Source organism: Mesoplodon densirostris, chromosome 15 (genome assembly GCF_025265405.1).
Source record: "Mesoplodon densirostris isolate mMesDen1 chromosome 15, mMesDen1 primary haplotype, whole genome shotgun sequence".
NCBI lineage: Eukaryota > Metazoa > Chordata > Mammalia > Artiodactyla > Ziphiidae > Mesoplodon > Mesoplodon densirostris.
The window spans coordinates 29,508,416-29,535,787 of NC_082675.1; the positions used below are offsets into that span (position 1 = coordinate 29,508,416).

A 27,372-nucleotide genomic window follows, 5' to 3' on the forward strand; every position below is an offset into this window, starting at 1 on the left:
ACCACCACCTGAGCCTGTGTATATCCTACCACTTCCCGTGTAGACGGGCTGGGTGAACAGACGGGGTGCCGTCCCAGGAAGGGGTCCCGGGTGGAGCCCTGTCCAGAGGGGAGGTGATCTGGTGTGCTCACGAGCAAAACACTGTGAACAGGCAACGGCCAGTGAGCCATCCCAGGCCACCCAGGCTGCCCCGGTGTCTGCCATCCGGACTGTCACAGGAGTCACCTCTTCCTCCCCAGAGCCCGTCTCCGCCAAAGGCCAGAGCGACCTTGATAAAACACTCGGGTCATGAAAATCCCCTCTGAGAAGGCTCCAGAGCCCTCCCAGGTCGGGACAGACCAGGCCCTAAGAGGCCAGCGAGATCTGGCCCCTGATGCTGGCCCTGACTTCCCCCAGCACCGTCCCCTAGGCAGGCCACCCGCCAGCCTCACTCTTTCTATAATCCAACTGAAATTCAAGTAGGAGGCAATGTGAAGAGTAAACCCAAGTGTGACATTCTTAGAGGAAATTCTTAGGATTCCACTAAGATACTGTAGATTTTTCATTATAAAGAGTAATCTCACGTAGAATCTCAAATTCTTACTAATAAAGAAGAATCTTAAACATTCTTCTAAGTTTTCCTTCTAAAATTAAATAACTGAAATTAACTTTTAATGATAGGACACATTTGGTTCAAAAATTGTTCTCGATCTACAGGAAAATAAACAAGATCCTCAAGGAATTGGATTGTGACACAGACTTTCTCAAGGATTTAATCCAAAAAAAAGTACTAGACTTCGTAAATTCGTGTTATGTTTACTATTGAAATAATTGAGTTAGCTCTATTTTTATGATTTTTACAATAGACATTTTCTTTAAACAAAAGTTAATTGTCTTCAAATGTACCAAGTGTTATTAGTATATAAGTCGGAGATTTGTCTTAATGTCACTCTTAAGGGGATCATCAAAACATAAATTCAAGAACTATTTAATCTAATGATATAAGTGATGAATATTTCAGAGTACTATAGAATAAGTGTTATTGAAAACTGTGTGCACATTAAAACACAATTTTCAGGAAGAAAGTTATATATTAGATATTAATTTCCTCATTTATATAAGCGTAGGCTCAGTTGTAAACATAATCTCACTTGACATGGACAGAGACACGTATGACAACAGAATGTAGGTTTAAAAACTACCAAAAAAAGTATTACCTCTGAAAAAGTATTATAATTGCATTTGCATCTGCTGGTTCCCAATTCTCTTTTATTTTATTAATAGTTAATTATGGTTTCCAATAATCATTTTTAAGTAGCCTCAACATATCTAAACGAAAATACATGCCTTCAATGCAAATGGTTTCTTGAGTTTTATTTTTTTTATTAAAAATCATGCTATACCTCAAAAACACATTTGCAAATTAGGTGCTTTGGATTCCTTAGTAACCCACATGGGAGTTACTGGATTTCAGATAGAATCTGGGAGCTCTTGTCACGTGTGAGTTTGTCATAAACAGAAGAAATAAGATGTGACAGATCGATACATCTTGATGCTAATTTCTCTTTATATGCTAAGAATAACTTTTCCCTTCATCAGAACCACATATGAATGTTTTATGATGACTTTTAGGCAAGCATGCAGGACAAAATTTAGAACTCAAATACGTGTCTATAAATGTGTAAATCTGAAGTTGAATAAGAACAACCTGATTTCAGCTAGGACCTTGCAGTCTTGGGTGACTTTTCCAATATGTAAATCATCACAGTGAGCTGGGAGGACCCAGAGCTCCAGTTGGCTGAAGCACGGCTTTGGCCCCCCATCATCTCCTTGAGCCCCCTCCATGCCACTCAGTTAAAGACACAGTTAAATAAAAAACAGTGTGCCTGCCACGCCAGCTGGCATGGCCCCCTTTTCTAGGTAGTTCGCCATCGCTACCTCTGTCTTTTTAGAAATTCTAGGAGTTTCACTGGCTATATGGGAATGCTATCAGAAACAAAAATCACATGAGAGGATGCAAAAAAAAAAAGCTTTAAAACGTAATTCTTATCCACCATCTGGATACAGAGCCTACAGGGCAGGTGTGTTCTACTGAAGGGGAGGGGAGGGGCACATGGGCCCATCTGTCTTACACACTGTGTCCTGCATCAGCTTCCCTCAGAAAAGAGGATTCTGAGAATGAAAAATGTCTCAAGACCACCATGCCAGGCAGTGGAGACCTTGAAATACTGTTTTGGAGGGATACACATGCACACACACACATGCTCTTTGGGCTCAACCGTTAACAAAAATGATATTCTGAGAAATTGAACAACTATTTTCTCCTTCAAGACATGTTTAATCAAATTACCAAATAACAATATTTTAAAGAAACGTATGTCCACCAAACAAGAGAAAACTCACATTCATAACACCCTTTCGCATAAGCAACACTGCCATCCAAGTGCTTAGAAAAGCAGCCCTAAGTCCTGCAGATCGGAAGTAAATCACATTTTCCCAGGATACAGTCAACATTCAGAAGTGATCCATGTATGACCTACAGCTGGCATGCGCCGCTCATTTGAGCTGAAGGATGCATGTCTTAAGAGTGAACTGAATTCTGTTCTATTACTCCCAAGGATGCAGTCACATACCATAAAGCCTTTCTCTCTGCTTGTGTAATTTCTATTTGTTTGTTATCTGGGAAACGGCTTAATTGTTAATTTAGGAATACACAGAGGAAAAAGTACTACCAATATTTCTTAGAGGTATGCTGTCTTCCTGATCATCACCCCCACCGATATACTCATAAAAGCATTTCTTACAATCTTATTGTCTTTAATATTTTTAACACATGTTAATATTTGGGTATGGAGGGAAGCACTTCTTCTAAGCAGAGAGCTAGATTTTGAAGAAAGTCAAAGGTGAAATAATATTAACGTTGGTTCTCAGTAAGCCACCTCGTTAAAAAACTGTTCCACCTTGCACCATTTAAAATATTTCAGTAAGGATTTACTTACCTGGGAATATTCAAAGTCAGTGATGGGGGCTATGCTCTTGATATAGTCTGATCGAAACTGGTTTTCTGGGTTGGCCAGTGGAACTGGGGGAATTATAGTACTCATCGCCGAAACAATTGTCTAAAGTGGAGTGAAGGAAAAAGATACATGGATAAATAAACCATTTAGGCTCCATGTGTGGTAATCTAGTGCATAATTTCTGTCTACGCAGTTTGCGGGAGCAGAGGATGCAACCTTACTACTGAACAAATATTTTAAAAAATTCCTGGGATTTCCCTGGTAGTCCAGTGGCTTCCACTGCAGGGCGCATGGGTGGTCGGGAAACTAAGATCCTGCATGCTGCACGGCAAGGCCAAAAAAAAAAAAAAAAAAAAATCCTTACCACAATAGCATCCTTAACGTTTTTCCGGATGTCCAGAATTTTCTGTTTCTTCTCCCTGTATGAAAACAGAATGGTTATTAATTAACTTTACACATTGCCCCAAATCAGTTGAGTGGGATTTTAAATTCCCAGCTGCAGGGGGTCTACAATGGTACTACCAGAGGTCAACATCAGCCCCAGGACAACAGCGCAGTTTTTTATGTGGAAAAGGAAAACATCCACCTTTTCTGGTTTGGACTCTAAACAAACGTGCACAAACCACAATCTCTAGCTCTAGACAACAACACAGGTTTTACGTAACATGGCAAAATCATCATGACTATTGCATATAAAAACTACAGGGCTACACCTGTAAATATATTTTATTTGAATCTATCCATATGTTGATTGAAATAGATGCAGACAAATGATATAGAGAGAAGTATCTACAGACACATTGGTTAAGTGTGCTCAGCGTAATATGAATAATGCAGATCAATACCTCAAGAGTATTTAATAAATCATATATTGTTAAGTTATTTTATTTTGATGTAGACACTACCAGAAGAAGGATTTGCCTAAATATGCCAAATTCAACAACTTACTTCTATATCCCCCCCCCCCAAAGGTCGACTCAAAGATCAAATTAACTGTTTAGAGAAAACACTTTGGGGAGGCCAGGAGACCAGTGACAAAATTTGCATGCAGTTGGGAAACAAACCGGAAATCGGTCATTCCTTACTCGGGATTAAATCCATTGACGTGCAGGATCCTCATTTGTTTGACGATAGTGCTTTTCCCAGACTCACCAGCCCCTACAAACAAACAGAGAGAATGCTGTGATCTGTGGCCGGGGACCGTAGCCATCTCTCACACCAACCGAGACTGAACTAGTGTCCTGCCCCCACGCGGGCGTTTTCAGGTGCGCTCTCGCTATCTGCGGGGGCGCGGGCCCTGCCCGCCCGGCCCTCTCCGCGCTCCAGGCCGTGCGCCCCGGGCCGTGCGCTCCGCTCGGGCCGGGCACCGCCGCGCGCCCCCCGCCTTACCCAGTAGCAGCAGGCGGTGAGTCGCTTTGTAAGCCAGGCGCTCCTTCTGCAACTGCTTCTCGATCTTTTTGTTGGCCTCGCGTCTTTCCTTTTCATCGACGCCCTGGTCTTCTGGCGTCTTGCTGTTGCCCAAACACCCCATGCCTGACCGCTTGCGTGGACGTCAGGCGCAGTTAGGAATTGCACAAAAGTAGAGAGAGTTGTAGGTGTGTATGGATCCTGCGGCGGCCCCTCTTCCTCGCTGCTGAAAGAGATGCTCAGGTCTCTCGGTGTTTTCCGATCCGAACAGGCGTTTCTTCTCCCTCCCCCTCCCCGCCGCGAACTCTCGACTCAGGACACAAGGAAGACGCGCGGAGCCAACTACTTTTTAAAGACACTTGTTTAGAATTATGTGCTGGATAAACAGCAGTGAGCGGAGACGGGGCCAAGAGCGGTGGGGCCGCTGGAGCCAGCGGGGTGGCGCTGGCCCTCCCCTCGCCCCGCGCCCGATGCGCTGCCCGGGGGTACCCCGAGCAGGCACGCTCGGGCCGGTGCCTGGGCCCCGCCGGTGGCGGCCGAACGCGGCGCGGAGGGACGGAGCGCACCGGGTCCCCGCCAATAACTGCGAACACCCGCCGGCCACCCGCGCCCCATCCCGGGTCCGAGCCCCTAGGGCCTCTCCGCGGCGCGGAGGGGTAGACAGCTCGGGGGCGGCTAGGCCGCGGGTCTCGGGGTCTGGAGGGGTGGCGGCCGCCCTCGAAGGGCCCCCGCGGAGGCTCACCCGCTTGCGGTCCGAACGCGGCGCGCGGCTCCCTCGCAGCCCGAGCGGCACCAGGTCTGGGCGTGCGCTCCCGGATCCCGCGCCGCCTCCAGCTCCCGGCGGGCGAGGCCTCGCGCATGATCATGCATATTCTATCAGGGGGAGGGTCCGTGCCGGGCTCGGGCACACCGCCTCCCCCCGTTACCGTTCTAGACGGTTCCAGCGCACCCACGCCTCCTCCCGCAGCCTCCTGTGTACCTCCCGCCCCCGGCTCTCCTCTGCGCGCTCTGAGCAGCTTTGCTACTTTTCTGGAAGCCGCCGTGGCCCCGAGCCTGGCACCGCTGCCGGAACCAGTGAGGGCGGCTGCTGGTTTCCACCTGTTGAGCGGGTGCCCGTCGCTCCCCATCCGCGCTGCTGGACGCGGGGGGCGCAGAGCCGTGACCGCGGAGGTCGCCTCCCGGTACGTCACTGGTACCAGTTTCGGGTCTCCAGGCCAGGGGCCCTGGCACCGCCGTCAAGTCCCCACTCCCCTCCGGCTCCACCGTATTCCCTCGCGGTCATCACGCCTGGCCTCCTGCACGGACCGCGGTCTCCGCCACCCCTGCCCCTGCGCCCTGGGCCCCGCGGGCCTCCCCCGCCTCCCCGCTCTCTTCTCCTCCCTTCTCTACGGATTGTTCCGTCGGACGGACAAACACGTTCAACTCCGTCCCATTTGACAGCCCATCCTACAGCCTCAGGCCCTGCGTCAGCCCCGCCGTGTCCTCCTGCCCACCGACCGGCTCCGAGTTAAAACCGGGATCTGACTCCCTTTGCCCTTCCCCACCTCCCGTTCACGCCTCAGGTCCCGGCACCTGGCTTCGGCCCACCTGCTTCACTGAAATACTCTCACGGGGTCATCAGTGGACCCCCGGGGTCAGACTTCACCCAGGAACTGTGGTCTTTACCTTCTCTGACCCTCCTGGAGTCTCCCCGGTCCTTCGGCTTCCCCGACGTGGCCTTTGGATTTCCTGCCCACTCTCCACCTGGAGAGGAGGCTCAGACCCAGCACAGCCCTTGTCCCCTTAATGCCCTGCCCTCGGGGGCTGACTGCCTCCCCCATCCTCTGCACACGAGGCTCTGACGACAGCCACACCAGACCTCCAGCCCAGCCCACCCTCCTGACCACCAGTGCGGCAAGCACACCTCCACCTCCGTGCCTCCAGGATCTCCTCCCCGTGCCCACCCAAACCCCAGCACACTCCTCTCTCTCTCTGTGAATAAGGCCCCTGATTTTCCCAACCAGAACATGGCAGTCATTCCTGACTACTTTTCCTTCTTGCAAACCCAGTTACCGTGTTCCTTTGGGTCCGTTTCCTAAACATCGTTCCTGTTCTTTCCACCCCATCTGCCATTGCCATGGTCACTGTCCAGGCTGGATGTCACAAGTGGCCTCCTGCTCACATATTCCGGCCCATCTGCACAGTGCTGCCACAGTGACAATGCAAATCTCACCACATCACTGTCCCCACCACTGCCAAGCCACGAGCCACGGTCCATCAAGACTGGGTCCGTGTAAACTCCTCAGCTTCAGCTCTCATGTCCCCCCTTCCTGGCGCTGCCCCAGCCCCCCTTTGACCCCTTGCACATGGACACCCGAGTGCATGGCGTGGGTGCATGCGCTGCTTCACTCTCTGGGAGACGTGTGGCCCCTTCTTCACTTGACCAACTCTTAGTCACCCTTCCTGCCTCACCACTGCTTCCACAGTTAGGGCCAGGCCCCCTTCTCTGTTCTCCAGCATCTCACAGCACTTTACATTGTAATGGTTTGTTTGCTGCTCTTTCAAATGTCCACTGGACTCGGGACCCAGTGAGGGCCGGGGCGGAGCCTGCACGTCACACCTGCTGGGTTGTGCCCAGTTCAGTGGCTGGCCCCGGGGAGATGCCCCTTGAGTCTTTGTTTGATGGATGAACAAATTCATGAAGGCCAAAGATAACTCCCGCTCCAAGTGTGGGTTCTCATGAAAGGAATTTGATGATCAGATTTTAAATTCATAAAATACTTGTCCAGTTTAGTACTGTATCCAAATAAGAATACTCCATAAAAAGCAAAAGCAGCAGTGTCTCTTCTTGACACAGCAGAAGCAAACACGCAGTGCCATGCCATATTCTGAGCTGGATAAGAGTTTTAGCTTGTGGAGGGACACTGTTTAGCACTGTTGTGAGGCCTCACTCCTTGTGTTAACACAAGCATTCACCTACAGCAACATCCACGTGGCCTGTTCGGTGGCTGACGGGGCAGTCGGAGGCGAGAACAGGTGTACAAAAATAGCAGGGTGCGGCGGGATGTTTTAAAAGATTTGTCTCTTTTTTAATGCCAAGGTTTCTATAAATTGTTAGCGGGAAGAAAAGGGGACAAAACAAATCCCACCAAACTTATAAAGGGAGAAAAAAGTTAGAACCTGGAACCCTGAAAACATAGCAAAAGGTTTTCACTTGTTCATATCTAGGAATTAGGGTTAAAATAACTCGTTTCTACGACTTATCCAGTGATTACTGGCCCTGGGTTAAATTCTTTCCATGGAGCAATTTATTTAGTATTTGCAATAACCCTAAAAGGAACTACTGCGACCGTTATTTTACAGAATGTTAGAGGGTGCATAAGAGGTGTGTCTGGGATCTAAACCCTTGCAGCCTGGCTGCAGCGTCTGCACTGTAAGTGCACAGAACACTGCTAACCACTCCAAAACGTAAAAGCAACGTGCCTACACAGCGATGCAACCTTTCTGATGAGAAATGCCAAGCCCATCTTTACATAGTCTATTATCAGGTAGGAGCTCAAGACACTTTTTTAAAAAAACCCAGTCACCTGGCCTTTTCCTAGTCTGGTCTGGGAAAACGATCCTCATTTGAGTTTGGAACCCTGGGATCAGAATCCAGAATCCCTGCTGGCTCACCTGGAGCGCGGGAGCGGCGCTGTTGGGGAGCAGCCTGGAGCTGGCAGTGCCGGCATCTGTCGCTAGGCAACGGCAGCGCAGCATCAGCACCACTCGCGCAGCGCACACCCACCTGCGGAGGCGAAGGGCCGCCGGCAGCGCGCTGCCAGCAGAGGGGGCGGCCGGGCGGGGGACGCCCTGGGCAGCAAGAAGGGTTGGGAAGGCACAAAGTTTGGGGCGAAAGACAAACGTAAAACAAAGTGGTGTTTTCCTGCTCTTGCTGATGTTTAAGACAAGGTGTCTCAGAAGTCTTAGTGCATTTGACAGTTGAATTATTTGAATTTCTTTTGTACTTAGTTTTGTGAATTTTGAATAACGATTTTGAAATCTGTTTTTGTTTGAGCCCCTCTGATTGAAGTTGGCAAATGTCGAAAAGATCACAGCTGTTCTCTGGTTAGCTGGACCCAAGTCCTTGTTGATAACAATGAGAACAAAATTTGTCTCCCGTTATAAGGAGGACCTCCACAGAAATTTAATTAACAAGATGAAAAATTCAAAGGCACTGTTTCACATCACTACAGGCCTGGATCCAGGAGATGCTGAGCCAGTTTGAAAAGTGACTAGAATGCTGTCTGGCATTAGATAGCGGACATATTGAATTTAATTTAAAAAAATCAATGTTTTAAAATGTTAATAACTGGTCTAGCATTTTATACTGTAAAGGTTAATAAAGGTTAAAACTGCACTCTAAGGCATTTGGAGCAGGTACATTGAAAGATTTTAAAGAGGAACAAAGAAGAGTGGGAGAGGCGAACCCTCACTCAATGCAGTGACCAGGCCGAAGAAACGAAAAGCTGCGCCCAGTTTTGTAAACAAACTTGGTGGAGCGGGAGCCGAGGCGGCGGAGTGGCCTGTGTGCACATGGCCCTCGTGCTGCTTCCTGTCATTTAACACCTTGCAGTTAGTTGTTTTCTCTCTTTCCTTTCTTAGTGTCTCGGTGGAAATGGTCTGTGTGGATTATTTTCATTCTCAGCAGCAAGCTCACCCCATGACCTAATCACAACACACTTTAAAAATCTTGTGAGTTTTTTAAAATTTTTAAATAGAAAAGTTAGGGAAACGTTTTCAACATTCCCTTTCTGTACATAGCACTCTGCAATCAAATATTTTAGAATTTACTAATTTCTTTTTCCCCCCCCTACTCCTACAGCAAAGTAGTATTAAGGAGCTTTCAGAAGTGCCATCCATAAAGGGTAGGGATGCAGTCTTTTTAACTGGTGGCTTAAAAAACCCAAATAGCGAATGAGAAGGAAAGGTAGGTTAACTGTCTTTGACTTCACCCTGTGTCCAAAAACCCAGGACTGAAATATCCTCATTGGAAGACGCAACTCAGTGACGAAGACAGGGGTTTAGTTTTGGTGTGAAAACGCGAGGTGGTCACTGAATACATTAGAAAGTAGGATGATGGTTACCAGGGAGTGGTGGACGGGGAGGGGGAGCCAATGTTTGATGGGGGCGGACTTCTGGTTTGGGAAGATGAAAAATTCTGGAGATGATGGAGGTGATGGTTGCACAAGAATGTACTTAACCGCCACTGAGCTGTGTGCTTAAAAATGGTTAAGATGGTCAATTATACGTTATGTATATTTAACCACAAAAAGACAAAAAAATTTACATTTAGGGTCTTCATCATGACCGTGGTTGAAGAGAGAAATCCTTCTCTCCGGTGGTTTCCCGCTATTCGTTTTGAGGCTTCCGATTACAGCCACATGACTTCAATTCCTCCTTTACAAACATCTACTGCAGTTATAGTTCTGACCAGCAGGTGGCGATGCAGACCCTGGAGTCAGAAGGAGGCTCCAGGGGCGCCTGTAAAGCGGTGAGTTTCCATCATTCACTCACCGAAGAGCATTTTTTAAATCCTACACACACGTAGCCTTGAGATTACAAGGACGAACTCGACCTTGTCCCTGATCGCAAGCAGGTTAATCGGCTAGGAGAGAGGGGCAGACGTGCAATCAAGTCCTCGGGATTCTGTAGAGATTACAGTGGGAGCACATAGGGGTGTGTAGTCAATTATACAAGTGAAGAAAAATGTCACTTCCTTCCTTAGACCGATGTTGTGTTAACCTTTGTAAGTCACCCTTCGTCTTATTATTTTTTTTCTTTTTTTCTTTTGCGGTACGCGGGCCTCTCACTGTTGTGGCCTCTCCCGTTGCGGAGCACAGGCTCCGGACGCGCAGGCTCAGCGGCCATGGCTCACAGGCGCAGCCGCTCCGCGGCATGTGGGATCTTCCCGGACCAGGGCACGAACCTGTGTCCCCTGCATTGGCAGGTGGACTCTCAACCACTGCGCCACCAGGGAAGCCCCTTCGTCTTATTTTTAAAAAGACACTGAAAGGTGCTCTATTTCTAGTGGCTCATCTTATCAGATCATTGCAACAGCTACAAGATTATCCACACTTTGTAGAGAAGGCTGTTGGTCCGAAGGTTCCACATGGGCCTGATGGGGTGGAGCTCTGTCTGATCCCAAAGCCTGAGCCCTTTCCAGAAGGAATTCTGACGGGTGGGGAAAAAATCGCACCGTTTTCTCTTCCAAAATGAGAAATCAAACAAGCCCACCTCCTTGCTAACACAGGCAGATTAAATCTGCATATAATGACTGATGAATTAATTAACTCTTCACTCAGTTGCCTTAGCAACTGGTTTCTTTTAGAATTTGGCTCCGTTACAGAGTCTAAAGCAACAGTTTCCCTTGTAATAGAATGTCAACCTGTATATGAAATTAAACAGAACATGAACTTGCTCCATCATAGGTGGGAACTATGGGCCTTTCCCAGGAAGGTTGCACGGGCTCTTTCTGAAGCTCGTGGGCTGTGAACAAGGGAGACAGAGCCTAGGGATCGTCTGTATTTCCCGTTCGTGGTTTATTTGCTCATTAAGTAGGAACCGTTTGATGAATTTAGACGACAGATAAATTCAAGACTGAGGTTCAAAAGGGAGACTCTGAGTGCAAATCCCAAACCCTTAGGTGCGTGAATGACAGGACGGGGCAGGTGGACAGGTGCATTGAGGTGGTTACTGAGAACCAGGATTTTCAGAGAGAAAGAGGACGGACAAACACGGAATGGCGAAACGCAAGGCACGCCCATGGGATGGACTGGAATTGTAGTGATCGGAATGAGTTCGTGATGTCTAGAGTATGTATGTATGTGTCCGTGATTATGTGCACATACGTGTGTGTGTACACTGTACGCCTGTGCATGTGCCACACACATCTATTCCCTCGTTCTGTCTGCTGAAAAGACCCAGGCATTAGACACGCCAGTGGCGGTGAGCGCACCTAGTGCCCAGGCCTTGGTCTTCAGTATCACCCACAACCCAGAGGAGCCAGGCCTCCTCAGAGAAACGGCAGATTCCGGGGTGGGGGCAGGGGAGCCACAGATAAATCTGGAGCATTGTTATGCCAGAAAGTAGGAAAGTGCTTTCAAATGCTGGGGGCACCTCCGGAGAACACAAGACCAGACAGAAGGGGCTCCCATTTGGCCAAATCTGGGATGATTTCAGCACCAAGGTATTTAAGTACAGGAGTGACTTCTAAGCCACTGAAAAAACATAGAACTACCATGTGTCCATGCCAACAACTAAGAGATAAATAAAGGGGGGGGGGGGGAGAAGGGAACATAACATCAGTCATGGAGAAGCGAGAACCCCTCTCACTCATTTCTTGGTTCCTTTCCTTCCTACCTGCTGGCGAGCTGGATTTCGTTTGTGCGGAGTTTATCATCGGTCTCCCCGAGTATTTATGCAGTGCTGATGGCATGGCCGGTGTTGCCCCAAGGAGTCACGACTCACGCTGTCCGGCTGTGGGTTCTGTTAGGGATGCTTCTTTATCCCCAGGACGGCCGGAAGTCAAAGTTGTCAGAAGCAGGGCAGGGATGGGGCAAGTTTTACGTGGGGAATTGATTACAGGCCGGACAAAACTAGAACCGGTGGTCGTCAGGAGGCGGGGTGCCCTCCCTGGGATAGAGATGGCGGGAACAGTCGTGCAGAATGGACAGATGCATGACCTGTCCGGGGATGTACAGCATCACACGGGCACACAGAACAATTATTCCTAGGAGAGAAAAGGGTCCACACAAAGGAGGCGCCGCTTTAACCGCCACTGGGGGATGCTGCCGCTTGCAGGTGTGTGCAGGTGTGAGCAGGTAAGGGCCCTGTCGGTGGGGTCCCCCCCTCCAGGGGCCGCTCTGCCACTGGCAGGGCATCCTTCGCCTTCACCTCTCGCCCAGCACGACCACTCACACCTGGGAGCTCAGTACAAGCCGGTTTCCCCGCTGCCCGCCCGGCGGCCAGTGCGGACCGCGGTCCGGGAGCAGCTGCTGCCCATCCATCGGACTTCCCGCGCCGCAGCGCCACCTGGCGACCGCCGCAGGAACGACCGGCCGCGCGCACCTGCCTCGCCTCGAGAGGCCCTGGGTCCCCACAGCCCGGCCCCACCTTCGCTTCCTTCCCGGCTTCTTTTCTCCTTTTCTGTTTGTAATTTCTCACGTGTCAGTTAGTCAAAACTCACAACGCGCCTATTTCAAAATACACAACCTCCCCTACCCATCCCTTCCCTCCCTCCCCTCTTCCTAAGGCCGCTGTTTTCCATCCCCCCGCCATGTCCCTGTATTTCTGTGTTACTGCTGTTAAATCATCCTGTTCATCATAAACTATCGGGTTCTGTTGATTTCACATTTACGTTGATAAAACAGTGTTTCAAAGTATATTGACATCTTAGAAAATTCCACATACCCACCCCTCCATAAATATGTAAATGTTGGTAAGGTCCATATCTAGAAACTTGGAATTAAGACTCTGGATATTGCAAGGCAATTGTACAAGGCAATTAAAATTATAAAAATAGAGGCAAAACTTGACATTATTCACTATTGAACAGATATTCTGCAGGTTAGGGCATAAGGTGCATAGTTACATGTGGTTAAGAACAAAAGGCTCCAGCAGACAGAATATTTAAGAAACTACTACAACGCAACAACAGAAAGACAAATAACCCAATTACAAAAGGAACAAAGTATTTGAGCAGACATTTCTCAAAGGGATATGTACAAATGGCCAATCAGCACATCCAAAGATGTGCAACATTAGTCATTAGGGAAATGCAAATCCAGAGCACAGTGTATACCATTCCATGCCCACTAAGATGGCTGTAATAAAAAAAAAGATGGACTTGGGCCTCCCTGGTGGCGCAGTGGTTGAGAGTCCGCCTGCCGATGCAGGGGATACGGGTTCGTGCCCCGGTCCGGGAGGATCCCATATGCCGCGGAGCGGCTGGGCCCGTGGGCTATGGCCGCTGAGCCTGCGCATCCGGAGCCTGTGCTCCGCAACGGGAGAGGCCACAACAGTGAGAGGCCCGCATACCGCACAAAAAAAAAAAAAAAAAAAAGATGGACAATAACAGGTGTTGATGAGAATGTGGAAAAATTGGAACCCTCACATGTTGCTAGTGAAAATGTAAAGTGATTCAGCTGCTTTGGAAAACAGTCTGGTAGTTCATCAAAAAGTTAAACAGAGAGTTACCATATGACCAAGCCATTCCACTCCCAGATATGCACCCAAGAGAAATGAGAACATATGTCCAGACAATAACCTGTACACAAACAGTCACGGCAGCATTAGTCATAATAGCTAAAAAGTGGAAACACACATTTTAGCTATTATATCTACCAACTGAAAGAACAGATAATAAGTAACAGGTGGCAGATCCATACGGTGGACTTTATTTGGCCATAAAAAGGAATGAAGTGCTGGTCCATTGTTATATGGGTGAATACATCCTGTTAAGTGAAAGAAGCCAGACACAGAAGACTACATATTGTGTGACTTTTTACGCAAAACGTCCAGAACAGACACTTCCATAAAGAGAGAAAGTGGGGCCTCCCTGGTGGCGCAGTGGTTGAGAGTCCGCCTGCCGATGCAGGGGATACGGGTTCGTGCCCCAGTCTGGGAGGATCCCATGTGCCGCGGAGCAGCTGGGCCCGTGAGCCATGGCCTCTGAGCCTGCGCATCCGGAGCCTGTGCTCCGCAACGGGAGAGGCCACAACAGTGAGAGGCCCGCATACCGCAAAAAAAAAAAAAAAAAAAAAAGAGAGAGAAAGTGGATCAGTGGTGGTCAGGGGTGGCAGGGGGAGGGATGAGTGCTAAGCGGCAGGGGGCTTCTTTTTGGAAAGATGAAAATGTTCTGGAATGAGGTAATGGTGATGGTTTCACAATCTTGTGAATACGCTAAAAACCTGCTGAGTTGTACAGTTTTTAAAAGGGTGAATTTCATGGTATGTGAATTATATTTCAATTAAGAAAAGAACAGATGGCAATCTTTCTGGGTTGGAATTAAAATACACGGCGGGATTTCCGCGTTCTCATTTCTGTTTTGTCAACGATAATTTCCCATTTATTTTATGCCAGGTTCTGCCAGGTGGCATGGAGGATTAATAGATAAACCAAAGTGGACATGACTCCCATAGGATACAGTCTGATCATGGATTTCAGGTAAACGTATGAATGTCCACTGCAGAAGGAAAGGTATTCTAAGGGAGTTACATATAAAATGAGCGGACACTTCCAACAGAGGGGATCAGGAAAGGCTTGGAAGAGGAGGTAACACCTGAGATGACCTTTGAAAATGGGGGAGGGGATTCCAGGGGCAGAGGACCAAGGGAAGCCAAGGAGCCAGCGAGCAGGCGGCATAGATGCTTTGGTGTGGTGGGTCCACGTGTGTGTAGAGGGGAGTGGGCCACGAGAAACGGGGGGAGGGGGACAAAGGGTACAAACTCCCAGTTGTAAAATAAATTCGTCCTGGGGATGGAGTGTACAGCACAGTGACTACAGTTAACAATACTGTATCGTGTACTTGAAGGTTGCTAAGAAAGTAGATCTTAAAAGTCTTCATCACACACAATTTTTTGGGTGACTATTTGTGGTGACAGATGTTAACTAGATTTATTGTGATCATTTCACAATATAGACAAATACTGAATCATTTCGTTGTACAACTGAAACTAATATAATGTTTTCTGTCAACAGTATCTCGATTAAGAAATACTAAAAGTAACCTCCTAAAAAAAAAGAAAGAAAAGTTTGCCACTTGACCCTGTGGTCTTGGTCTAGAGCCTCGGTCAACCCTACAGTCCCCACCTGCTGGGGTGCAGCAGGGGTGGGAACGAGGGGACAGGGCGCCTGCCGGGCCAGCGCTTACACTTGCCTGTCACCATCTGACCTTAGCCTGACATTCATGCCTTTACTGAAAAACATGCCTTCAGGCACGTGCAGGACACTGGAGACGCAGCAGGAAACGCGAAGGATGAGGTCTCTGGCCCCAAGAGGTTACTGGCGTCAACGCTAAGCAAACACATGAATGAAAATGTAATTCAAAATGGGGTAAGTTTTGTGAAGGAAATAGCTGCCCAGGGAAGGAAAAAATGGGCATCAAATAAGGCTTCTCAACAGAGAGAGTAACAACAAGGCAAGATGTGAAGCTAAGACGCGTTCACGCAGGTGCAAGAAGAAAAGGGGACCCGTTCTCCAGGCAGAGGGACCAGTGCGGGGGGGGCAGAAATGGCAGGGACAGAGGGACTGAGACAGACGGTGTGACGTGCCCTGAAGGGGCGGTGCTCGGTGATATTTCACACACACAGACACACGCACACACACAGACATGCACACTCAGACACACCCACAGACACATACACACAGAGACATACACACACATGCGCGCGCGATGGCAGACACGTGGTCGGGTCCTGAAGGGCCTAAGAACAGCCTGACGTTAGGCGGGGAATCTCGTTCTCTCTCACGTCTCAGGAGAAAATGCTCCATCTCTCCACATTAGAGGACGTGAACCTTCCAGCCCACAAATGTCACATCCTAGGTGTCATTTCCAGGATTTTAGAAATATGGCTTAAATATTGTATTTGCTGCCAAACACCAAATTATCAGTACAAAGACCAAAGAGCAAATCAAAACTCTGATGCCTGAGATCTCTTCCCTACTAGTGGTTCTGACATTTCTTGTTGAGATTTCATCTGCTCCCTGGTCCACCCCTACCAGTGTTTAAACCTCAGGACTTTAAGTGATGCCTATGGTTTCTCCCAAGAGAGGAGAAATCACTGTCCCTTACCTGTGGGCTCCCAAGGAAACAACCTGCCTTCGAAATGCCTAAGAGTCTTTAGCTTTCAATAGTGCTTGGGATTATACATCATGAAACTCACTGTCTAAGACAGGAATCCAGGAATATTTTCATTTTCTTACAGTGATATAGCAAAACTCTATGTTTCTGTCCGTTTCATCACTGTAAGGAAACAGAAGAAATTATGAAGAAATCAATGTCTTTTTTCAAAGATTAATGGTGAAATTAAGTTTAGAAATAATTTTAGAAAATATTAAATGCATTTATCTTAAAATGCACCTTTGAGGTTTGGGACAAGAACAGATACCAGTTAGAAACAATGTTAAGCTCTCACTTGAGCTGTCCACCCAGAACTGTTACCAGAGCCTCTTTCCTCTGGGCTCCTGAGACTTTGTGAAGTTGGAGCCGCTGGTGAACACACAGAACCAAGACCCGGGACAGACAGAGCCTGGCTGACGTCTCCTCTGCCTCTAACTTAGTCTGTTTGAGCTGGAATTCTATCACAGTAGAAAGAGTCTGGATGAAAACAAGTGACTATGATTTCCCTACACGGTTGGCCCAGTGAATGGCTTCCTATCAGCCTTCTGCCTTTGAGTTTCAGCTTTACAACTTCAGTTTGGGATCCTGTTTTAGAGAGAAGATAGGGGAGAACAGAACAGAAAAGTAGCAAGGCAGCAGGGGACCCGGTAACAAAACAGTTTATAGTTTAATGATTTCCAGTGTGGATGTTCCCGTGACGCCTGGCATCACCCGGGAGCTCAGTAAATGGCTAGAGAAGCAGTTAACCTGACCACACCCCCCCTTTCACTCTGACCACATGGCAGAGAGATTAGCTACACCACCCTTGTCCTCACTCACATACCACGGTCCCACTTCAGCGTCTGGTGTTTAATCTTTGGGATCATTAGAACACAGATCCTACAAATGGTAAGTAAGGATCTTTGTATTAAACATATTAAATTTCGGTATGGTGTAGCACAGCAGTCCCCAACCCTTTTGGGACCAGGGACCGGTTTCATGAAAGACAATTTTTCCGCGGATGGTGGCGGGGGGGGGTATGGTTCAGGCGGTAGTGAAAGCGATGGGCAGATGAAGCTTCGCTTGCTAGCCCACCACTCACCTCCTGCTGGGCAGCTCGGTTTGTAACAGGCTGGGACGGGTATGGGTCCACGGGCCTGGGGTTGGCGACCCCTGGTGTAGAAAGCCATAATTTATTATCTCATTCTATAATTAGAATTGTCCCTCTTTTGAGTTTTGATCTATCCTTTTAAAAAATCCTTTTAAAAACAGCAAACATTTATTAAGCCTCTACTATATGCTAGGCACTATTTTTAAGGGCTTTATCTTAAAAAAAGTAAAATTTAAATACATTGAAATGCATAGATCTTAAGCATACAGTTTGATAAGTTCTCACATGTTTACACCTGTGTAATCACTGTCCCACTCAAGATAGGGAACATTTCCATGACCCCAGAAAGGTGCTTCACGACTTTTTCCAGAAATCTGACCCCTGAAACTACTGTTCTGATTTCTATTACCATCGACTGGCTTGACCTCTTCTAGAATTCAGTATAAACAGAATCATAAGTAGCTACTCTTTTGCACGTATACATAACACTCAAAAATCCCATCCATGTTGCTATGTTATCAATCAGTACTTTTTTTATTGTTGAGTATTTCATTGTATGAATATACACAGTATGCTTATTCATTCTCTGGTTAGTGACAATTTGAGTTGTTCCCAGTTTTCTGCTATCTTGAATAAAGCAGATAGAAGCATTTTGTATAACTTCTTATAATAAATGCATATTTTCATTTTTCTGCTGTAAATTCCTAGGAGTGGTATCGCTGGATCATAGGATGTGTGTTTAACGTCATAGAAAACTACCCAGTAATTCTGGGAAGTGACTGTACAATTGTCCTTGTGCCACCAACAGAGAGTGAGGCTTTGGCATCTAGATCAGGGCTCAGCAAACTTTGGTTTGCAGCCTGTTTTTGCATAGTCTGTGAGCAAAGACTCCATAAGTGGTTGGGAAAAAAAAATCAAAGGAATGGTATTTCATGATTTAAAAATTTAAAAATTACATGAAATTCAGATGTAAGCATTTATAAATACAGTCTTATTGGAGCACAGCCCCACTCGTGTGCTTATGTGTGGTCTACGGCTGCCTGCATGGTGCAGCAGAGCTGACTAGGTCCCATGGCCTGCCCCTCATAGAGAAAGTCTGCTGACCCTGTTTTATATCCTGGTCAGCACTGGAACTGTGGGTCTGTAGGCCACCCTGGTAGGAGTGAACTGCTGTCTGTGGTTTTAATCTGCATTTCCTTGATGACCAATCATGCATGCAGTGTACTGGTTTTTCACGTATCTTCTTTTGTGTACCGTCAGCTCCAAGTCATTTGCCCGTTTTTGTTTTTTGGCCACATCTTGTAGCTTGTGGGATCTTAGTTCCCTGACCAGGGATTGAACCCGGGCCCCTGGCAGTGAGAGCTCGGAGTCCTAACCACTGGACCACCGGGGAATTCCCTGTTTGCCTGTTTTAATCGGGCATCTTTTTACGTCAGTCTGTAGGATTCCTTTCTTTGTTCTGGAAACAAGTGCTCTGCAGGTGCATGCTCTGGGGATGTTTTCTCCCAGTATGGGTGGGGCCCCGCTGGGCCAAGAAATCCTACGAGGTGGTTTATGATCCCATTTCACAGATGAGGAAAGCAAGTAACTAGATTTTTTTTTTTTTTCTGAAGAGGAATATGAATACTTTCCTTTCCCGGCTGAACTGGAATGTTTTTGTCTAAACCCTGGTTATTATGCTCCAGGCCTTCCCTGCCCATCCAGAATCGTTATTGTGCCCAAGCCCAAATGGGAGCAGTTTCTTCTAAGAAAACACCACCCGCCAAAGGGGGAAGTGGGTCTGAGTATTAAATAAACATCCTCCATTAGGGCACAGGGAAGTGCATCAGACCAGCTGCGTCTCTGCCCGCCTTTCAGGCCAGACAGCACCGATCGATGGATAGCTGGTGTGCAGGACGCTGTTACATTAAATTAAGAAATGATTCTAAAGTAAAGTACCAGGTACTTTAGAGCTTTTGAGAGAGAGAATTACATAACCATCCTTCCTGGCCCAGGAGGGAAGGACGGACAGAAAACGGCCATCTCCCCCTGGGTTTTGCTGCTTCTTTCCAGCACATGGAATTTCCTTGTACATGAAAAGCTCTAATAGCCAAATGAGAGGGCCCAACCTCACCTTCCAGGGGGACACCATGAAGGCTGACGGGGCGTCATGACTAGACTGTGGATGCAGCTGGCGTGGGGCAGGTGCCGGGTTTCGATGGTGGAAAATATGCTGGGCGTTTTGCTGTGCATTTGCTCCAAGTGCAACCTTAATACACTGTTTTCTGACAAACCCCTCAAAATGGAAAAAAAGAATCCCTGGTCCCATTTAAAAACAAATCTATTCTATGAGTGTACTTTGATCTTTCGGTGACCTCCATGCGGCCTCCCTTCCTCCAGGCCCTGCTCCGTCCCGCTAGCGGACTGGGCGTGATGGCGCTGGTGCCCTTGTCTTTGCACTAGGCCACGGAGATGCCTCTCTGCTGACCCCCCTGGGCAGGAGCTGCTGAACTCACAGGTGGGTGGCCCGAAACATGGCCCAACATCCTTTTGAACACAGGCCATCCCCACATCAATGACAGATTAACTCCAACTTAAACCCTCCTGGGCTGTGCTTCCTTCTAAGGAGAGGTGTAGGTTCAGGGTCCGTCCACACTGGCCTTGGAGGTCCACGGCCCCACCTGCTCGTTCTCACTGCACCATCCCTTGGGCCACATCTTCTTCCTGAGTCTTGCTCCACTGATTTGAAATGGGGAGCTTTGTGTCTGCAGGATGCTGGTGATAGTTTATACAATAGAGTGATATAGAAGCTGTGGCTGCATCTTCTCCCCGGGCTGTAAGGACATGTTGTGCATGTGAGTTTGGAAAAGCCAAGGCACAGCCAGAGCATCTGGAATTTCTCCTGAGTTTAAAAGCCATGGGACTACAGGAGGCTGGGGCAGGACAAGGCAGCAAACTGAAAGGGTGGCGTCCTGGGGGATCCATGCGGCTCAAGTCCACTGCATGACTCAAGAAAAGAGACATTTATCTGAAAAAAAGTGATCAAAACCCCCCAGTGGAGAACATTCCGTTTTCTGTGACTGTACCAAGTACTTCCTCTTAGAGACTCAGACAGAGGTCAAGCCAGCGTTCTGGTTTCTACCAGCAGCCAAGTACAAGAGAAAGTCAGCAAGTGTCCCACAGAGACTGCTTCCATCTCAAGAGATGTATTCCTGGCAGAGAAAGACCAAACACACAGGAAAACAACAGGAAATAATAGAAGGAAGCAAAAAACATGAATCTTAACCACAGTTGGCCATTTTTAATTTGCATAATTATCTGGGAAAAAGGATAATATCAAATGAATACTTTTCCAATCAGAATGTAGTGAACAAGAATTTACATCATAGTCAACAAAAGAGGTGGAAGAACAGTCAGTGGCATCTACTGTCATGACTGTGTCATGACCCTATGAGCTCAGCTGCAGATTCACCTGAAGGATGGGGAACCTGGCTTCGCTTGCTGTGTGTACAGTCAGATTATATATTTTGATCCCACACCCAGTCTTGTCAACTGCGTTTTGCTGGTGTTGACCTGGGGCCGCTGCCCATACAGCCCAGTGCTCGGCCTGCGGAAATGTCCCTTTAGCTTGGGAGAGATCCGACGGAGGTGAGACTTGGTGGCCTGTGGGCCACAGCAGGCACATAGATTGTGTTTTATTAATTTGAGCCAATGGTTAAAAATAAGGAGGTTTCAGATGAAAATGAGCATTTCCCTCTTATTCTGGAAATTCAAGACCCGGCAACACTGGGCCTGCATTCTCACAAGGTGACAGTGGGATGAAGCTAGGATGCACTGTCCCTGTTAGACCAACACCTGGTCTGGACTAAATGTCACCTTGACAGGACAGTTTGTGTTGCACTCTTGCTGTCACTGGTGGGAAGATCCACGACACTTTCCCCCCAAAGTGTGAGTCACCTGACTATGCATCATGTCAGATATGATGCCGACACACAAGGCTGAGGCAGTGTCTTTAAAGGGACAGTCTCTCAACATGTTATAAGAAACTGCTCACCGTTCAAGTCTTTAGATCTCACCTCCCAGGACCCTTTCACAGAATCGTTAACTTTAAAATTTTTTCTATATATTGAGCATCTTCTGCTTCACATATCCTTTTAGACACTTCTGTCCGGCTGCACAATCACATGAAAACAACATTACATTGCCAGAACTGTAGACCTTATTTGTTTTTCTCTTATTTCTTGAGACCACAATTCTCTCCTTTTTGAGTTATTTTAATTTGGTGCATTAAAAGAAATTTGGCTGGAGTAATTTCTGATTTCTTTCCAGAAGAATATGTGGTTGGGGATGTACTTTGAGCACTTGTATGTTTGGAAATCTATTTTCCCCTCACACTCACACACACACACACACACACACACAGTGGGTTAACGAGGTACCAGGTTCTAGAATCACCATTCTGTATCTTCAGACCCCCTGGAAACATTGTTCTGCCCTGCTCCAGAAGTTAGCACTGTAGATAACTCTGCTTCTGATGTGTCCTCTTCCCTTTTCAGGTAACCTGATCACTTCTATATTTTTTTGTTCTTTGTTACTCCAAAAAAAGTCCCTTTATGTTAGAATTCAGATATTTCACCGGATACAGCAGCTAGGTTTGTGTTGTTTTAGTTATTCATTCTTGCAATGGTGAGCCCTTTCAAAACCGAAGACTTCGTTGTCCTCGAGATCTTAAGGAAAAGTCTCACTCATTTATAAGCAGGGATCTTCCTCCATCGTGGGCCGGGTTCTTTCTTTGTGCCCAGGAGGGCACAGAACTCAACAATTATTCTGCCTTATAGGTCACAAAATTGGGGTCAGAAGCCCACGTCTTGCTTTTTTTCCGCCCTAAACTTTATTTTTTATTTTTGAAATTTTTTTGCGATACGTGGGCCTCTCACTGCTGTGGCCTCTCCCGTTGCGGAGCACAGGCTCCGGACGCGCAGGCTCCGAACGCGCAGGCTCCGAACGCGCAGGCTCCGGACGCGCAGGCTCAGCAGCCATGGCTCACGGGCCCAGCCGCTCCGCGGCATGTGAGATCCTCCCGGACCGGGGCACGAACCCGTGTTCCCTGTATCGGCAGGCGGACTCTCAACCACTGCGCCACCAGGGAAACACTCCCTTCTAAACTTTAAAAGCCACAAGTAGCATGAGGAACCCAGGCTTTGAGAGCACAGAGAACGTCCCCGAGTTGTTCACGGGAAAGACTGTTCCGCTCGCTGAGAAATGCCAGCAAACGACGCGGTCTGTACCTTCAAGCACCGGTAGTGGTGTGCCCATTTTCTTGTGTGCAGGTGGCAAAGCGAATGTTTCTGAAGGAGGAGCAAACATTACGACGGCACCAGGCTCGAACCTACTCAGTGAGACAGAAGGACCGTACCCTGGGCTCTGGAAGTTATTTCTCCAAAGGGGACAAGCCACACCCACCAATGTAAAGGCCTCGTGCACTTGCTTTTACTCGCGCCCTTAGAACAAAGGCCGCCGCTGAGGAGGTGAGGTGCACGAGGCCCCTCCGCGGCTGCACGCCCTGGGGATGAACCGAGTGAGGACGAAATTCCCGGGCAGGCTCCTTAACCGGTAACAAGTGAGCCACGGGGCCCGGATGAGACGGTGTGGAAAAGAGCAGAGTCACCGGGCAGCGAGTTCGCGGCCCAGTCACTCAAGTGGACGCTGTCAGGTAAGAACCACTCTAGACCCGAGACCGAACCAGCGGGGCCCGCGTACGCCTCGAGCCCGGTTCCCAGCCCAGCGTGCGCCCGGCTCCGCGCCCCGCCCCCCGCGCCTCCCGTCCCGTGCGTCCCGCCCCGCGCCCGGTTCCCCGCGACCCCCGTACCCACCGAGCAGCAGGAGCCGGTGAGTCCGCCGCAGGTCGCGCTTCTGCTCGCGGAGCCGGCGGTCGATGCTCCTGCTGACCCGCCTGGCCTCGCGTTCCTCCGCGCGCTGCTGGTCCGCGCGCCGCCGCCTCTCTTTCTGCGCTGGGGTCCGCGCCGCGCCTGCCCCCGCCGGGGTCCGGACCGGGGTCGGGACCCGGGTCAGGTCCGGGTCCGGGGTCTGGTCTGGGCCGGACCGCGCCCCCTCCAAGGGCGGCTCCGGGTCCCCGAAGAGCAGCGGCCGGAGGCTGTGGCACAGCCCCATGTGGGCGCGGGGCGCGGGGCTCACGCCGGGGCCCCAGCCGAGGGACGGGAGGGGGCTGCACGCGGACCCGGCGCGGCGCTGCAGCCTGCAGGCTGAGGGGCACGGATGAGGCGGGTCCCCGGCCCCTCACTGCCCCCGAGGGCCATTCCGCGTTTTCCGCTGGTGTAGGGGGCGGCGACCGCCTCGGCAGTAGATCAGCTGACATCGCGGACCTCGGCCCGGACGGGCAGCCCAGAGCCCCGCCCGGCCCCCTTACCGTAAATACCGCCGCCTGGCCACTCCCCCCATTACCGTAAGTACCGCCCCTCGTCTCAGTTCCCGTTACCGTAAAGACTGCTACCGAGCCCGGTGCGCAGCTGCGGACAGTGCCGCTGAGGCCGTGGCAGTGCCGCCGCCGCCCGGAGCTGCCATTGCAGCTCTTAAAGCACCTCCGTGGCTGTGATCTTGGACAGTGGTCAATAGGATCGGAGAGCCAGGTAAAGGGGTGGGATGCTAGCTTTGAGATCTTGAATTCCCGCTCTCTTCACCTTGCGGCGCTGTTTCCTGCTCATCTTACACACGTGCAAACACTTCCGCACACTCTTGACCCCTACCTTAAACTATTACACCTTCCATCTCGACAAAGTTTCCAAATCAGGAGGTCCAAGGCATAATTTTCAACAATTTCTACACTTAGTAAAAAATTGAAAACAAGTGCCAATTGTCACATACCGTTTATATTTGCTAAAAGGAGAATACGGAATTGCACACTGCGTCCTAGTTTTTAATCTGCAATATAGCCCAGGGAGGAGCGCTCCCAGACCCTGTGCCCTCTATCCACACCTCCAATCCACCAGAGATCCCTTGGTTTTCTCCTTAATTCTCACATAATGTCCATCATCTTATAGGGCTTTTGCAACACATGAAAATTTCGACATAGCTTTTAAGAAAACTGCTATAACACGTGTTCCTTGATTTCGAGCAAAATGACATGGGATGTTATAACTGATAGGTAAATATATCTAATAAAAATCCCGTTAATAGAGCAAATTGGGCCGTTTAATGCAACACAGCAGTGGGCATTTGGAGTAAACTTTATATTTGATTAATTTTTTAAATAAAAAAATAGAGATCCACAATTCACATTTATTTTAGGGCCCTGTTAATAACAAATGCCATGTAATGCTTTTCACCTAATATTACGCCAAATCTTTTTGCCAAAATTATACTATACTTTTAGGTCTTTGAGTAGAACAAAGGATGACTATAGAAAATCTAACTTGAGAAGACGGAAGAAGGTTCTAAATATCCATGTCATGTGCATTCACTGACCTCCATGTATCCATTTGTTTATTAATATGTATCAAGCACACACAATTTGCTTGGCTTCCTGGTTGGTATTGGGTGAAACAAAAGATATGGGTCATTTGTAGAGAGGTGGACGGACCTAGAGTCTGTCATACAGAGTGAAGTTAAGTCATAAAGACAAAAACAAATATCGTGTATTAACACATATATGTGGAATCTAGAAAAATGGTACAGATGAACCTATTTTCAGGGCAGGAATAGAAACGCAGATGTAGAGAATGGATGTGTGGACACGGTGGGGAAGGGGTGGTAGGATGAATTGGGAAATTAGGTTTGACATATATACACTACCAAGTGTAAAATAAGTAGCTAGTGGTAACCTGCTGTATAGCACAGGGAGTTCAGCTCTGTGCTCTGTGGTGACCTAGATGGGTGGGATGGGGGGGCAGTGGGAGGGAGGTCCAAGAGGGAGGGGATATATTTATACATATGGCTGATTCACTTCGTTGTACAGCAGAAACTAACACAACATTGTAAAGCAACTATACTCCAAAAAAAAAAAAAAAAAAGACGTGGGTCCTCATGGAGTTTGTACACTAGGAGGTGGAAGTATGTTCAGTCATATAAACACAAGCCAATGTGTTTATTATATAATGCAAATTATACAAGTGAGGAGAAATAGGGAAGGTCCAATTTAAATTGGGGAGGGAAGGGGGTTTGTGTATGATCAAGAGAAGGCCTTTCAGAGGAAGGGATATTTGAACCAAGATCTGAGAAGTGCATATTAATTCCTTTTCTGTTGTAACTTAGTTTACTATACACACTTTATCAAGTTGTATCACATGAGATGGATAACAATGTTTGTAAATTAAAGTCAGCTGAAAATAGAAGCAAACAGTACAATTTTTTTAAAGTTTAAGCACATAAAATAAAATGCATCTAAACGAGAATTCACTCAAATTTAATAGTTTACTTAGAAAAAGAAATAGAAGACAATATTCCCTCTTGGTACCTTACATAATAAACTGAAAAAAACCCTTACATCCTATTAAAAGAACTCTAGGGAAAAAATGCTCTGCCCCTTGTGCCCACATTTCAGTTTCTTTCAAACACCTCTGATTACATCCTATTGATGGAAATAATCGATAAACAGTCTATAATAGGAATAGAAAAGAGTTTTATCTGAGACAAACTGAAGACTATACCCCGGGAGACACAGATTCAAGCAGCACTTGGGTTGTGTTCCTCCAGACTGCAAAGTGAGGGTGGCTAATAAGGAAAAAACCGCACAATTACATGAGTTGTGTGTCAGGAATGATAATTGGATCTGGTAAGAAGTGAGGCACTTGTTAAGCCAGGATTGGTTGGGGTCTGAAATGGTGGCATAGTTACAAGGGGAGACGTTGAGACCAGAAGGTTGCAGCTGGCAGCTGCTATCAGATTCTGTTTTGAGAAAGGCTGCTGGTGTCCTTGAGTGTGATACAGTGCAGAAAATTCAAGTTCTCAGTGATGCAGGAATGTGTCTGAAACCATGTCCACAGTGGACACCCGGCTCCATTTTGGATGCCTGAACCACAGTTACTCCATTTTGATTTTTAAATGCATTCTTGTCTTTAGTGGTTCAAGCAGATGCAGATGGACAATGCATGGTTGACAGGCCAGGAGGCAGGCTATTCTAGTGAGCATAAAGTTCAAGCCAAATCAGGTGTAAGCCAGAATGACTTCCCCACACCTCAGTATGTGAAAATTTCTTCCATCAATACTAATTATTAGATGATTGGATTATGTGGTCTATGCGTAGGATAAATTAGAATAAAATATTTAATATTTGTATATAACTGTTAGTAAAATTTAATGTTTTTTCTTTAATCTAGATAATTTTTTTAAATTTAAGAATCATTGGGTCATAGATGTAGGCAATTTCTAATGTCAAAGAATTATTATGAATCTGAAAATAGAAATCATGAGGGGAGTCTAAGTAAATGTAACATTACAGCATGTTGATATAATATGTAATCTTATGTATAATCTTCACTGCTGCAGGTAGAATTTTTCCGTTCTTAATCCGTCTTTCTCTGAACTTCCTTTTGAAGAGCAAATAGTTATGATGTAGTGAAAGGTTATGTCTAAGGTCTTTGTATGGATATTGTGCTTAATTGATGAAAGTGGCACTTTATTATTGCCATTTTTGCACATTTTGACACTGTTCCTTTGGAAACATAAGTAAAATTATAGGAAAGAGTTAAGACCCATTTGGCTTCCTCTTCCCCTAAATTGGGGCTATGTTTGATTAGTATGCTATATAGTCCTAGAGGAGTCATTAAATAATGCGATGATAATGTATATAATAATGTAGCCATTAAAAATGAAAGTGGAGGGCTTCCCTGGTGGCGCAGTGGTTGAGAGTCCGCCTGCCAATGCGGTGGACACGGGTTCGTGCCCCGGTCCGGGAAGATCCCACATGCCGCGGAGCGGCTGGGCCCATGAGCCATGGATGCTGAGCCTGCGCATCCCGAGCCTGTGCTCCACAATGGGAGAGGCCACAACGGTGAGAGGCCCACGTACTGCAAAAAAAAAAAAAA

At 47.7% G+C, this 27,372-nt stretch overlaps 1 protein-coding gene across 4 annotated transcripts in view; it reads right to left on the reverse strand.

Annotated features, from left to right (window-relative positions):
- The window catches only part of GNAL (G protein subunit alpha L), an 89,420-nt gene extending 65,724 nt beyond the window's left edge, over nt 1–23,696 (reverse strand). For 3 of the 4 annotated variants that reach the window (XM_060119110.1, XM_060119109.1, XM_060119111.1), the window contains exons 1-4: nt 23,206–23,696; nt 4,082–4,154; nt 3,361–3,415; nt 2,979–3,098 (exon numbers count right to left, since the gene is read on the reverse strand). In XM_060119110.1, coding sequence (XP_059975093.1) covers nt 2,979–3,098; nt 3,361–3,415; nt 4,082–4,154; nt 23,206–23,503 — 546 coding nt within the window. In that variant the 5' untranslated portion in view covers nt 23,504–23,696. Of the gene's footprint in view, nt 1–2,978; nt 3,099–3,360; nt 3,416–4,081; nt 4,155–4,385; nt 4,614–23,205 lie in introns of those variants that run through there. The other variant, XM_060119112.1, reaches the window with a different exon arrangement.
- Nucleotides 23,697–27,372: the final 3,676 nt, after the last annotated feature.